This window comes from Etheostoma cragini, chromosome 10 (genome assembly GCF_013103735.1).
Source record: "Etheostoma cragini isolate CJK2018 chromosome 10, CSU_Ecrag_1.0, whole genome shotgun sequence".
Classification (NCBI taxonomy): domain Eukaryota; kingdom Metazoa; phylum Chordata; class Actinopteri; order Perciformes; family Percidae; genus Etheostoma; species Etheostoma cragini.
In genome coordinates, this window is record NC_048416.1 from 13,651,748 (window position 1) to 13,667,004 (window position 15,257).

The window sequence follows — 15,257 nt, forward strand, 5'->3', positions numbered from 1 at the left end:
TAAGAACACTGGCCTCCCCAGCTCTGCCCTCGATCTGAACTGCCAAAATACAATCTACTGGCTTCAAAAGGGCAGTCCGCAAACTTAATTACCCCATACAAACTAATGGGAGAAATAATGGACGTATCCATTATTAGTGACGCTGCTACCTTAATTTTATTTTTTACAATCAAAACTTATCATTACTTTATATTTTTATAGTAAATCTGAATTTACTGTAAATATTGTAAATGCCATGGATGTATAAAAAAGGTATAGGCTACCATTGGTTTTGCTGATTGCAGCTCAGCCCCTTGACAGTGACGCAGCAGTGTAGACGTCAGTAACATCGGCATGAGAATCAGAAAGAGAAACAGCTTCACACTCAGAGCTGGGTTGTGTTAACAGGCGAGGAGAATGATTGTTCCAGCACTCTTCGTTATTCCTTGCAGGCTGGACGATGCCACGAAGTGCCCGTTTTGTTTCTAAGATGGAGAAGAAGCTAGCTAGCTAGCTTAGCCACACTGCCTGACAGCCAACGTCATTAGCCTGTCGCTAACTGCTTAACGCTACTTCCTATGGTTATTCCCTTTAAGTAGCTAAGGTAAGTCTCTTTTCATGCTAAAATCTGGTGTTTTACCAGATGGAACATTTTGTTTAACAGGTTTAGGAAAGAAACGTGTGACACCTCAGCTGACATTGTTTTGTGAGTTTAGGAACAAGCATCGAATGTGAACTAACTTATTTAGCCAAGCTAGCATACTGTTAGCTATTTTAACCTTAAGCTAGCTTGTTTGCTAAACTAATTCTATGAGCATCTTACTCAGTCGCAGTCAACAAAAGTCACAAAGTTGTTATATGTTAAGATAACATTAAGTCCGTCTGTAGCAAATTATATTTGATGGGCAACTGCCTTTAGTCTTGAGGAGCATCACATAGGTTTGTTGACTTATTTTGCAGTATTATGAGTGAGTAAATTGCATTTGTCGAGATCTGCTGCCTTGCTGACTTTGTCCTGTCATTCCGTCGTTTGTATTGTATTTGTTACTCAGATGTAAACTAGTCTCAAAAGCGACATTAACTTGGCAACTGTGACAACTGACTTGGCACCAGTAGTTACAGCTTCATTATCCCCGAAAAGTGTCTGTTCTGTCACTGTATCATTTAAATAGAGTTGATTGTTTTAGTGAAAGTGACATGTTTCAAACTTCAATCTGCTGTTGCTTGATTAAATGACATTTTTTCTTTCCTTAGAACCTTTCTGCTAGAAATGGCAACACAAATTCAATTCACTGTTTAACGTTGTTGTGAAGTGTTTTCCCATCCCATTTTGGTAAAGAGGCTATAGTTCTAGGTTGACGACATCTCATTGTTTTAGTGAAACGCTGTCTTCACACAGCTATCGTGCCTCTTTAACTTTTGAAAGATTTGATCTATATTGGCATATAACCATATTACAAATGTATACATTTGTTTATCTGTAACTTTGTTGTGTTGCCTTTATATTGTTAGAAAACCAGTTAGCCAATAACAATAAATGCTGTCCTACTTGTGTCTTTTTAGAGAAAGCAATCATGACGCACAAAGTCAATCTGTGTTCAGTTTCCCTTGGTGTGGAGGGTATGACTTGTGGCTCCTGTGTCCAGTCCATAGAGCGGCGCATCGGGTCGCTGCCTGGAGTGATACATATAAAGGTAAATCTGGTCTTTGCAAACATATGAACTTCATTTCTTACATTTCATGTTTTTTCTAATGCAGGTCTTAAGATTTGCTGAGTTAACATTCTTGCTAGCACTTCCTGTTCGAAAAAAGGATCCTAAATGACCATGTATGTTGTAACATTTAGTCTATATTTAAAAATAGATTTAATAGAACCTTCTGGAAAGGGCAGCTATGTTCACATTATTATATTAACTAAAGGTTCCTGCCCATTTTGCAGCAATTCAATTTGATTAATCCCACAGTCTTACTTCCTCAGGACTAGCTGGTCTGATTTACAACTAAGTAACATCAATGTAGCCAGAAGAGACCGCTAAATTGCAATAGCTCTGTTCTGCTGTTTTGATTATTGTGTTTTTACCCCTTAGGCTGGTTTTAAATGAGAGATAATGTAATAGTGTGTTCCCAATAGATCTCTGCCCTTTGCGGGACTGTGACAGCAGGTCGATATGCAGCCTGTACCCACAGGAAATGTCATTTAAGTTTAGTCATTTATGTCTTAAGAGAATTAGGTTTCTGGGTCTTTCAAGTTAATTCATATAAACATGATCTGGGAGAAGTAAATAGATTTTTGCAGTCATTGTCTTATTCTTTGCCCTCGCCCTTTTCTCATTTTCAGAAACAAAAATGTTAATCCACAGGCAGGCATGCTCACTAACAAATAAACCCCCACTGTGGTTTGTAACTTATGGTTCAGTCAAGTGATCTCTTTTACTGTGTCACATGGTTCCTTTTTGCAAAAGAGTAGTAAGGGCTGCCAGAACATGCTATGAGCTTACCAAGGCCATGAACTAATCTTTACCACTCTTTCTTTATATCTAAAACGGTGTGGCTGTTAAAATGCTGTTTAACAGTAAAGGAATTGAAGGATGTGGTTATGGTCACGTGAGGCAAGAAGTTTGTTTGAACACTATCTAAAGTAAATCATTAAGATTGATTACTCGACTATAAAGGATTGAAATAAGCATACTACCATAAATTACATACTTAATCCAGATATTTGCCTAAGGCAACCAAACATTCAGTAAAGGTGCCCTTAGTGATTCTGCGCAAAGAAGCGCAGATACCCTGCGCAAACACCCCCTGATTTACGGAGAGAGAACTACTGGCCAGCACATTTGAATGCTGCCTTTCGCCACTTTCACCAACTGTTGCTTCCTGTTGTCGATTGGCTGGAATAGTGTTTTGTGGTTCTCTCCTTTGTTTGTTATTCATTTGCACAGCTTCTGTGTATTAAAGGTGCTCCAAGTGATGTCACACGTTTTTTTAGGATACATTTTTTGTCGCATACAACAAACCCCTCCTCACTATCCGCTACCAACCTGTCCCCTCAACACACTGTAAAAAAATCACGGCGTAGACAGCCAAGCTCCACACAGCAACAACCTGCAACACCAAACAAAAATTTTCAGCCAATAACCGACAAGAAGGATTTGGGGTTGGTGCGCAGTAGCACATGTTTGTTTTGAAAGTTATTAACCTTTTTAGTAGAATAAAGACCCAAGTCAAATGAAGCTAGTGATAGTTAAATTCAATTAACTTAGCCGTATTTCTTTAACATTTTATGAATACACTCTTTTTTAACCCATACTTTGACGTTTATTTTGTAGGTGTCTTTAGAGCAGAAGAGTGCCACTGTCATATTTGACCACAGCCAACAGGGCCCAGAGTCTCTGTCAGAGGCCATCAAGGACATGGGCTTTGAATCAAGTCTATCAGGCTCCAGCACAGCCACACCCGTCTCTACAGATACCCAGCTTATCCCCACCTCCTGCCTGACACCTGCAACCCAACAGGAGGCTTTGGAGAAGCTATCCCAGATTCAGGGAGTGTTGGATGTCAGAGAGAGCCCAGCTCTCATGGGTTTCACTGTTACCTTTGTTCCTTCCCTGACTTCTACGCAGCAGCTGAGTGAGGTGGTGGCCAGCTTAAAGCCTCTGGAGGTACCGACACCCAGCGGCCAAATGCAAAAAGGCCAAACTTTGTCTCCATCTCACACCACGGCAGGAGGGGTTGCACTCCTTAAGTTGAGCATTGAAGGAATGACCTGTCACTCCTGCACCACCACTATTGAAGGGAAGATTGGAAAACTGAAAGGGATTGAAAGGATCAAAGGTGATGTACCTGAACTGTTTACATGCTTTTAGCCAGGTGTTGCTTCACTGCCTGAGCTAGACTCGATATTGGAACAGTTTCTGCACTAGGAATGCACATCATGAATCATAAGTGGCCTGTCGTTGTTTGTCAGGCTCTACAGAGTTACCCCCAGTGTTTTGCAAGAAATCCTTCCACAAGTATTGAACTTTATTCTTAATCGTCGTATACACACAGTACAATGTAATGAAATTGTATTACTGCATTTAACACATCCAAAGTATTACGAGCAGTGGACAGCTATTCACACAGCGTCCGTGGAAGAACTTTGGGTTTAATGTCTTCCCACACTTAAAAAAAAAAATGTGCTTCACACATGACACACAATTCACAATGAATTATTAAAGCATCAGATTTGAGTCCCCTTATTTGAAAAGAAATAAAAAGACAATCAATACTTGAATTACAGTATGTTTGTTCTTTAAAAAATGTCGACAGCTTGATTTCAACAGGTATGTTGGTACAGAGCCCTGTCCTCTCTAGTTCAAAGTTTTGAAAGACCCCTGCCTGAGAATCTCAAAATAACAGACTTGTACTAAATGATTGTTTTACTGGGATTGAACACATTTCATGTATGCAAATATGAACATGAATGTGTTTTATTTTAAGTTGTTTTGTATACCTCATTTATTTCAAATCTTTGTCATCTCTAAATGTACTTCATGTTGTAGTGAAATAGTCTTTTTATAAAGTCCTTTTATGATTGTATTTTTAACTTTGTGTTGCCTTTATTCTCCAGTTGTTTTAGAGACTCAGGAAGCTACAATCGTGTATCTGCCTTACCTCATCACTATCCAAACCATCACCGACCAGATTGTTGTGGCTGGCTTCAAGGCATTTGTCAAGTCTAAGCCGCGTCCTCTGCAGCTGTCGCCCAGTGAAATTGAACGTCTTGTTGATTCTCAAAAACCAACTGTCTCTTCACCATCAGAGACGGAGGAGAGCGAAGTCTTCATTGACACAACACTTGTCACGCTCAGGGTGAAAGGCATGCACTGCCGTTCGTGCGTGGTGAATATCCAAGACAATATCTCTAAGCTGCCTGGTGTCTCTTCTGTTGAGGTCTCTCTGGAGAAGGAGAAGGCCTCCATCTGCTACGATCCTCTAAAGGCCACTGTGACTCAGTTGCAGCAGGCCATTGAGGAGCTACCTCCAGGAAACTTTAAGATTCAACCCTGGGACTCTTCTGGGTCTCTCAGTCCTGTTTCCATATCACCCACGCCTGCCTTTTTGCCATCTTGGCCTACACGTGCAACCCAGTCCAAACCTGCCTTCTCCCAGCCTTGTTTTACCCAGCCTTTAGCATCTGTAGTTAATATTCACATCGAGGGTATGACATGCAACTCCTGTGTCCAGTCCATTGAAGGCATGATATCCCAAAGGAAGGGGGTGATGTCAGCCCAGGTTTCTCTTGCTGATCACCAGGGGACCTTTGAATATGATCCCCTCCTGACCACACAAGAGGAGCTGAGGGAGGCTGTAGAGGACATGGGCTTTGATGCCTTCCTACCTGGTAAGAGGATACTAGGTGTGGTTATTGAGTTGGCTAATTTCTTGGTGTTTTGACAAAAAAAAATCCTGCAGATAGTCTAAAGCTTCTCTCTGTTGCCTCTGGATGCTTGTCCGCAAGTTGGGGTAGTTGAGCTGTGAGGTTGAGAAATCAGAGATAACTGCAAATTTGTCTTTTTAAAAACTATAATTTGTTGTCTACAGAGACCAATTCTCTGCTGCCTGCACCAAATTCCAGTCTCGTAAAGTCTTCGAGTCTAGCGCATTCAAAAGATAAGGAGCTGGACAGTGACCTACACAAAGAAACCCCACAGGGACGCAACGGAGACGCGCACTCTAAATGCTTCATCCAAATTGGAGGGATGACTTGTGCTTCCTGTGTGGCAAACATCGAGAGAAACCTCAAGAATGAACATGGTTTGTAAAAACATCTTAAGTATTACATTTTTAATTCAATGATTGTATCTCATTGCTTTCAGCAGGAGCTAAAGAGAAAGTCTTTAATGTTGTGCAGGTATCTACTCTGTTCTGGTAGCACTAATGGCAAGTAAAGCAGAGGTGCGATATAATCCTGAGATCATTGACCCTGGGAAGATAGCGGAGTGTGTGAAAGAGCTGGGCTTCACTGCCTCCGTTATGGAGAACTATGAAGGTTCAGATGGAAACCTAGAACTAGTGGTGAGTAAACATCAGGTGTATAATGTTTGTTACATTAAGAAGATAAGATGCAGTTTATTTCCACAATATGAAATCCATAAATAAACATTTTAAACCCTGGTTTAGAAGATTGTCTAATACAGGCGACCTCGTTTTCATTAGATGTAATGATTCATGTCTGTTCCTCACTTTGTACTCTTTTAAATATATTTATCCCTTTCTACTTGACTGCTCCTTTTTTCAGGTCAGGGGAATGACGTGTGCCTCCTGTGTTCACAAAATCGAATCCAGCCTCATGAGAGAAAAAGGGATTATATATGCCTCTGTTGCCTTGGCAACCAACAAAGCACACGTTAAGTATGACTCAGAAATTAAAGGCCCGCGAGACATCATCAAGCTGATCGAGGTATTATTACTGTCGGTTATTTAAGTATTTGTTCAGTTATTTTTAATGTTCCTTATTTTGCACGTTAACACCCATTGATATTCCTGCAAACCAGAGAATTTTGAATACTGTTCTATATGAAGTGCTGAATCATGAGGGTAAGTCTGATCAGTAGTTTGACTTTGTTTGTAGAATCTGGGGTTTGAAGCATCTTTGGTAAAGCGAGACCGCACTGCCAGTCACCTGGACCACAGCAAAGAGATACGACAGTAAGTTGCATTTTGTTTTTCTACATCAAGAACATGAAAGAGCCCTCAATTTACATCTATCAATTTTAATCAATTTAAATGAGACCGCCACAATTGTTTTGCCAAAAATAGTTCTGTTTTTAGGCAGCTGCTAAAAGGTTGTACAGTGGAGAAAACTCCCCCACTCAACATTTGTCAATGCATTCTGTTAATAAAACACACCGTTTCTCTAGAACTACAAATAGCTTGGACCATTACTGCCAGGGAAAATATAAATGAAGCCTTGTGTAAGGCTTTGGAGAGTTTCATGCAGTAGCGTAGGCAGAAATAGTATTTTGGGCAGGGCCAGTGCAGAAGTTAGTAGGTCATTTTCAAAAAGAAGAAGTAGCAAAAAGTACAAACTGAAAAAGAATTTACCTGACATATAATGCATGACAAAGGCAATAGCAGTACTGTCTACAACATGCTCAACCAATAAAGCTCAGTCTAAAAGGTTTGTACACAACAATATAGACAAAAAGCTGTTGGTTTTTAACTTTTTCAGGCTAAAATATATTTGCACCGGCAGAACCAGCAGCATTGGCTCTGCACAGTACTGTTATAAAATTAACCATTTTATTGCGCAAAGTGGCAACTAAACATGAACCAAACAGCAGAGAAGGATTTTACATGCTGCTAGACATAGAATAGCCTACATCAGACAGAAATTGCACATGTAACATTTCCTCTGTGCATTAATAATGGCAATGTTGCTTCAAGACTACCGTCAGATGAGCAAATGTGCTAGCAGCAGTAAAAGAAAGTCAAAGAATGAAAACTTCCAGCCAAGCATTTTTGAATTATGAAAGATGTAATGAAAACTGGCCACCAAGGTGCAAAATCTAAGACAGTGTAATGAGTCCACAACAGTGACCAGATCAAGAAATCTCCGGTGTGTAAAGTCATGGTTTTAAATCATGCATGGCACGGAAGGTTTCCTGCTTAAACCAGCACATGTCAAGGCCCGTCTTAAATTTGGCAATGACCATTTGGATGATCCAGAGGAGTCATGGGAGAAAGTCATTTGGTCAGATGAGACCAAAATAGAACCTTCTGGTCATAATTCCACTAACCGTGTTTGGAGGAAGAAGAATGATGAGGACCATCCCAAGAACACCATCCCTACTGTGAAGCATGGGTGTGGCAGCATCATGCTTTGTGGGTGTTTTTTTGCATATGGGACAGGGCGACTGCACTGTATTAAGGAGAGGATGACCGGGGCCTTGTATTGCGAGATTTTGGGGGAACAACCTCCTTCCCTCAGTTAGAGCATTGAAGATGGGTTGAGGCTGGGTCTTCCAACATGACAATGACCTGAAGCACACAACCAGGATAACCAAGGAGTGGCTCTGTAAGAAGCATATCAAGGTTCTGGCGTGGCCTAGCCAGTCTCCAGACCTACACCCAATAGAGAATCTTTGGAGGGAGCTCAAACTCCGTGTTTCTCAGCAACAGCCCAGAAACCTGACTGATCTAGAAAAGATCTGTGTGGAGGAGTGGGCCAAAATCCCTTCAGCAGTGTGTGCAAAGCTGGTGAAAAACTACAGGAAACATTTGATCTCTGTCAGTGCAAACAAAGGCTACTGTACCAAATCTTAACATTGATTTTTTCAGGTGTTCAAATACTTATTTGCAGCTGTATCATACAAACAAATAGTTAAAAAAAATCATACATTGTGATTTCTGAATTTGTTTTTTTAGATTGTCTGTCACAGTGGACATGCACCTACGATGACAATTTTGAACCCCTCCATGATTTCTAAGTGGGAGAACTTGCAAAATAGCAGGCTGTTCAAATATCTATTTTCCTCAATGTACAAGCATACTGGATATGTTTCTATGGCATTATGTGCAGTATATGCCGGGTTTGTGGGTCGATGCTTAGAATAAGGATGAAGAATCTCCATGTACATTTGCTTTGTCCCTCTGTGAAAAGAGTTAAAACCTAGATCACAGAATAAAATAATTACATTTTCTAATGCACAACTGTCTCTGCTCTCTAAGGTGGAGGAAATCTTTCCTGGTGAGCTTGATTTTCTGTGTGCCTGTAATGGGCATGATGACCTACATGATTATCATGGACCACTACATGAATGTTTCACATCAACACAACGCCACAGTCGAGGACCGCAACCATTACCATGCCACCATGTTCCTGGAGAGACAGCTGCTCCCTGGCCTCTCCATCATGAACCTCCTCTCCTTCCTCTTTTGTGTGCCTGTACAGGTAAATCTGAGGGATTAACTGCACTTCCATGAAATGGGATATAGAAATTTCAGCAGCACATGAAAATGTAGATTTAGAGAGTTTGAGTCAATACAAGCTTTTCTGTTTTTCCTCTTTAGTTTATTGGAGGTCGCTACTTCTACATTCAAGCCTACAAAGCACTCAAACACAGATCTGCCAACATGGATGTGCTAATAGTTCTGGCTACCACCATTGCCTTCACCTACTCCCTGGTTGTCCTTATAGTGGCCATGGTGGAGAAGGCAAAAGTCAACCCCATCACCTTCTTCGACACACCGCCTATGCTCTTTGTCTTCATCTCCCTGGGGCGCTGGCTGGAGCAGATAGCCAAGGTTTGGCTCATTATTGATATCTATGAAATGAAATGCAATTGAATGTATTAGTCACTTGTAAATCTGCTTCAATCCAGAGCAAGACATCTGAGGCTTTGTCCAAGTTGATGTCTCTACAAGCGACTGAGGCCACAGTGGTTACTCTCAGCAGTGACAAGTCCCTTCTCAGGTACCCATCGCTCAATTTTGTTGAACCCTTTATATCTTCAGTTGGTTTTAGAATACAACATAACGTAATGTTTGCACTTAAAATGACAGTAAAAGGCCTAACGGGATATAACAAAGAGTGCAAGGGATTTTCCACAGTCAAATTTAGCTCAAATGTATCAACTCAAACTAAGATTGAGATTTAATCCCCAGTTTTATTCTTTTGTGTCATCTAATAACAGCACTAGACATGCCTAAAATAGCTTAGTTAGATTTGCTAGCATTACCCAGGGCTAATGTGTGAAATAAAAATAAAATGATTTTGGTCTTTTTAATCTGGTACTAAGTTTTCAGAAATCCTTCTGAGATATTTGGCTGTTAACAATAACAGAAATAGTATAGTAGTTAATTTACATTGTTTGACACTGTTGTGTTCCAGTGAGGAGCAGGTGGATGTTGAGCTGGTGCAGAGGGGCGATGTGGTGAAAGTGGTTCCTGGAGGGAAGTTTCCAGTAGATGGGAGGGTCATCGAGGGACACTCCATGGCTGATGAGTCTCTGATCACAGGTTGGGCACAGCAAATGATCTATAGTATTGATCATAGTGATGGCTATAATATACAAAAATGTAACTATTCAGTTTAAGTGAGCCAATGGACAGTGTACCACAACATTAATTAGCCATTAGATTAATTGCCTACAGCCTCTGACTGTTGTGTTTTCTGACCAGTTGTTGCTTTGTGACACCAGGGGAGGCCATGCCAGTGACTAAGAAGCCCGGGAGCTCTGTGATTGCCGGCTCCATTAACCAGAATGGCTCTCTGCTCGTCAGTGCTACACATGTTGGCATGGACACCACGCTGTCTCAGATTGTCAAACTAGTAGAGGAGGCTCAGACTTCAAAGGTAAATTATGTGCTGTGAGATTTGCAGTGTCTACCTGCTTTCATGCTTTTCATTTAATTGCTCAGGTGTTTAATTCCTGACATTTATTTTGTAGGCTCCCATCCAACAATATGCAGATAAGATCAGTGGCTACTTTGTACCATTCATTGTTGGCATATCCCTCCTCACGCTGATTGCCTGGATCATCATTGGGTTTTTAGACTTCTCTCTAGTGGAGAAGTACTTTCCTGTGAGTCTTTTCAATGTTGATATCTTTTTTGTATTGACATTTTTATTTGCAATTATGACACAAAAGCTCATATGGTACAGCTTACTGAATCAATCTTGATATCTAGATTGTACTAAGTTACTCAATATAGCATCAGGACATTACATCTTTTTCTCTTATTTATTCCTTTTTTTTCTGATTATAAAAACTGAAATTACTATATGGCATTGCAACTGCTATTGTTCCAAATTACTATTGAACTGTTTTTTTTTTAATGATGGTAAAAGTAAAGCTAACCACCCATTTCCTCTCTGCAGGGATACAACAAGAGCATTTCCAGGGCAGAGGCAGTGATTCGCTTCGCCTTCCAGGCCTCCATTACTGTATTATGCATAGCATGTCCCTGTTCCCTTGGCTTGGCAACCCCAACAGCTGTCATGGTGGGCACAGGGGTTGGAGCCCAAAATGGCATCCTGATTAAGGGAGGAGAACCACTTGAGATGGCGCATAAGGTGTGTTGATGATGATGTTCTGACACCCCTATGTAGTCAGGCAGTTGTGTAACACAAACATTAAAAATTGCTCTGATTTCTTGGATTTACAAAACCACATTAGTCTAGATATTACTCTAATTAAACGCAGCCTGCTTGTAAGTCTGTTTGGATTGGATCATATCTCCTTTGATTGGCAGATCCAGACGGTGGTGTTTGACAAGACTGGGACCATCACGTATGGTGCGCCGACGGTTATTGAAGTCAAGATAGTTGTGGAGGGGAACAAGATGCCTTTTTCCCGACTGCTGGCTATTGTGGGCACCGCTGAGAACAACAGTGAACACCCTCTGGGAGCTGCTATCACCAAATACTGCAAACAGGTTGGTCTGTACCACAAAATCAACCCAGCAATGCACTTTAAGGGAAAATATCAGATCCTCCACATGATCCTTGAAATGCTCTAGAAATATGTTTATAAGTATCCATTCCACTCTGTGTGAAGGAGCTTGGCACGGAGTCTCTTGGTGCCTGCACCGACTTTCAAGCAGTGCCGGGCTGTGGCATCCGATGTCTGGTCAGCAACACAGAGACCCTGCTGAAACAGGCAGACAGCGACTGCGAGGACGACAACCAGCGCAACAGTGTTCTGGTCCAGATCAGTGATAACCAGATGTCCACCAGCTCCCATCCACTTATCATGGACCCGCAGCCACAAAGTATGTTGGGAAACATATTTTTCTAGTTGTGTATTAGGCAGAAATACTGAGACATTTTTATGTAGTCCTTAAATTCTGAATTTAAGTAGTTTGTGATACAGTTGCAGTATATGTTTGCTTTACTTGCTGTTGTCTAAGTCAAATGATCTGTGTTCAGGCCATGTCCAGACAGCCTCCTATGTTGTCCTGATTGGTAATAGAGAGTGGATGAGGAGGAATTGCCTGGAGATCACACCAGATCTAGATGAGGCCATGATGAAGCATGAGCGCGGAGGATGCACTGCTGTTCTAGTAGCTGTAGACGGTGAGTAGTACTGTTTAACATGACATTTAGACTTTTGCCATTTGCAATCATTTTCTGACTGACAGCTAACAGTTTTGTTCTTGTCTAAAACTACTTTTCTTATTATTCTTATTGTTAAACATTTTCATTTGTACGTAGATCTGCTGTGTGCGATGATAGCCATAGCAGACACAGTGAAACCAGAGGCTGAGCTGGCAGTCCGCACTCTGACCAGCATGGGTCTGGAAGTTGTTCTGATGACCGGAGACAACAGCAAGACCGCTCGAGCCATTGCTGAGCAGGTATGGACAGGGTGCATATAGAGTTAGGTGATGTGAAACTGCAATGTTGCATTTAAAACCCAAAAACTACAACATACAAACAAAGATATTGTCACGCTATTGCAGAAAGTAAATTCTTAAACAATATCTAGTCTTGTATGATGTGTATATAGACGTAGATACTGTACCTCATACAATAATTATTTTCTGCAATATTATGGTAATTTCTTGGTTCTATCTCTCAGCCATATTGTATGTTGTGTTTCTGAGTCTGTCGATCTCCCTGCCTCTCCAACAGGTGGGTATCAGGACAGTGTTTGCCGAGGTGTTGCCCTCCCACAAGGTGGCTAAGGTGGAACAGCTGCAGCAGGCTGGGAAGAGAGTAGCCATGGTGGGCGACGGTGTCAACGACTCACCTGCTCTAGCCATGGCTGACGTGGGCATTGCCATAGGAACCGGGACAGATGTTGCTATAGAAGCAGCAGATGTGGTGTTGATTAGGGTGAGAATATGTGCTTTGGGGATTTTGAAAAAGTTTGTCATGAATTCATGGCTCTGGCCTACAGATTGCAGCGTAGACGCAGTGTAAAACCGATGTTTCTGGCACAACACAGTGCCACAGACTGGGCCACGCACAGTATAAAACACTGTATCAGGATACCGAAAGTGTAATACAACTGTCACAATAGCAATACATTCCCATCTTATAAGTACTGTTACTTATAAATACAGAAGTTGGTTACTGTGTAATTATATGTATTCACTGGATTGTGAAATGCTTAATATTTAGTTTAATTTTACTTGAATTAAAGTCTGCAATGTGTAGAAATTGACCTGTTTTTGAATTGCTAGTACTTTGGTATGTATATAGTGTCAGAGTAATGTTTCTAGATAGTTCAAAGGTTTTACCCCCCCAACAATATGCCAGACTATTTTCTTGAACCACCCTTTCAAAACATCAACTTATAAAACCCTGAGTAAAGGTGTTGCCTTATTATCCTAAATGTGGTTAACCTCTCTGCAGATATCACTTGGAATGTGTTTTTTATTATATTACTAAGCATAATTGATCTAATATTACTCCCCTTTTCATTTCCCTGTTGTCTTGTCTGCAGAATGACCTCTTGGATGTGGTGGGCAGCATCGACCTCTCTAAAAAGACTGTCAGGAGGATTAGGATCAACTTTATATTTGCTCTCATCTACAACCTGGTTGGCATTCCTATTGCTGCTGGTGGGTGACTGCAAAAACATGTATTTAAATGTCATGACATTATACTTGACCACAGAACTAATATGAATCGTGTGTGTCCCCAGGTGTGTTCATGCCCATTGGCCTGGTGTTACAGCCGTGGATGGGCTCTGCTGCTATGGCGCTGTCATCGGTCTCTGTGGTTTTATCGTCTCTTCTCCTCAAATGGTAATGAGATATTTAAAGTTTTGCTTTATTAAGGCTGTTTTATCTTTTGTGCTTAGTTGTTCTCCTTTTTGATTATAATTGATCTAAAACCATTATTCCAATCATGTTCTTCTTTGTTTTGGTTTAGTTACACTAAGCCCAGTGCTGAGCAGTTGGAGGCCAAACTGGGTAACAGCAGGCAGCAGGGCCGCCTGTCCGATGTCAGCGTCCACATCGGCATGGGCGAGATGCGTCGTTCCTCCCCGAGACTCAGTCTTCTGGACCGTATTGTCAACTACAGTCGCGTCTCCATCAACTCCCTGCGCTCTGACAAGCACTCTCTCAACAGCTTGGTGCTCAGTGAGCCCGACAAACACTCACTGCTGGTGGGGGAGGCGATGTGTGAGGAGTTTTGCTGAATACATAAGGCTCACATGGGTCAGCAGTTACTTTTATATGCTGAAGTAGATGGCAACTGCATTTCTTTTTAAGGCTAGCCATGTGAGGCTGAAAGGGTTACATTGACTAACGGCCCATCCATCTGCTGTAGGAGCTTCAGGGCAGCACTGTTGATGTACATGCCCCTTGTTTTCTTTCAGCTCAACCAGCTGATCACATGCACTTCAGAGCTTGAGGGGGTGGTTTTCTTTTCCTGAGTTCTTATCTTATCTTGTATTTAGGTCACCACCCTCAGGCACACTATTTGACCAACTTTTTGACACTGTGCAGATCCTTGAAGCATCCACAGATCCTTGAAGTATGTACAGAGCCTTGAAGCAGGTGTCCACATCCAGGAAGCGGAGTGATGATCAGCTCTGCCACTGTGGTCATTTGCCCGTACGATTTTTAACACCCATCCAAAGACATTTTATCAGGGATGCCCTATGTAAGAGTGGACACTCCCAAGTTATTTTAACTAATTTCCTTAAAAGGAAATTATAACACTTGTTTAATTCCAGAGTATTTATATTACCCTTATTTATCTTTTTTCTTATATCCTGTGTGAAAAATGAAGTTGTTGAATCCAAATGCCAATTTTAATTTTAAATTTCCACAAAATGTGTAATAACTGAGTAAGATCAAGCAGAGACACTCAGTCAATCAAAGAAGTCTTGTAACTTGCTGAACACTGATTTTTGTGCAGTGCTAGTGGAGTGAGTTGTAAATGATGTTACCCAAGTGCCAGTTGTGGTGCCACCTTGGCAAAGTCCAACACATTCCAAAGAGAGCACTGTGCACAGAACAGAAGACACAGAAAGTTAATGACTCACAGCAGAGACTGCATAGTGACACCCACTATAGAAGACTTTCCTCAAAGGTTTCTTTAGTCGTGTTGACTCTGCATCTTTGTTTAATGATGCGAGTTGCTTGTTAATCAATGTGAACATTATTCAATGCTAAACAGAAATTGTTACATGGTTGACTTTGTGCTTGAATTACTTTATTTGGTTGTTGGGAAAAGGTGTTGTGATGTAGTTTGCTTTGAAAAAAACCAAATAGTCCTTTTTTACAGAAACACTTTTAGTTGTCACAGTAGGAAAAGCACAGGTGCAAAT

The 15,257-nt window shown here is 41.2% G+C and overlaps 1 protein-coding gene across 3 annotated transcripts; it reads left to right on the top strand.

Moving 5' to 3' along the window:
• The first annotated feature begins 306 nt into the window (after window positions 1-306).
• Window positions 307-15,120, top strand: atp7a (ATPase copper transporting alpha). Of its 3 annotated transcripts, none has more exons than XM_034884202.1 (23): window positions 307-583; window positions 1,543-1,673; window positions 3,309-3,813; window positions 4,592-5,365; window positions 5,566-5,778; window positions 5,876-6,039; window positions 6,263-6,424; window positions 6,596-6,672; window positions 8,695-8,917; window positions 9,037-9,270; window positions 9,348-9,439; window positions 9,857-9,984; window positions 10,167-10,321; window positions 10,416-10,550; window positions 10,847-11,041; window positions 11,221-11,403; window positions 11,526-11,739; window positions 11,897-12,043; window positions 12,182-12,324; window positions 12,602-12,805; window positions 13,419-13,536; window positions 13,620-13,722; window positions 13,850-15,120. In XM_034884202.1, exons 2-23 carry the CDS (start codon window positions 1,554-1,556, stop codon window positions 14,118-14,120), a joined length of 4,560 nt encoding a protein of 1,519 aa, XP_034740093.1. In that variant the 5' UTR covers window positions 307-583; window positions 1,543-1,553; the 3' UTR covers window positions 14,121-15,120. The 3 variants fall into 3 exon arrangements, with proteins under 3 accessions (XP_034740093.1, XP_034740094.1, XP_034740096.1); XM_034884203.1 differs by having other exon boundaries at window positions 307-577; window positions 1,541-1,673; XM_034884205.1 differs by having other exon boundaries at window positions 311-574.
• Window positions 15,121-15,257: the final 137 nt, after the last annotated feature.

Excerpts from the sequence above, each read along its gene's own strand:
- atp7a (XM_034884202.1), top strand. The coding sequence starts at position 1,554 with ATGACGCACAAAGTCAATCTGTGTTCAGTTTCCCTTGGTGTGGAGGGT. Across the intron at positions 1,674-3,308 it reads CTGGAGTGATACATATAAAG|GTGTCTTTAGAGCAGAAGAG; the intron begins GTAAATCTGGTC and ends TTTATTTTGTAG. Across the intron at positions 12,806-13,418 it reads CAGATGTGGTGTTGATTAGG|AATGACCTCTTGGATGTGGT; the intron begins GTGAGAATATGT and ends TCTTGTCTGCAG.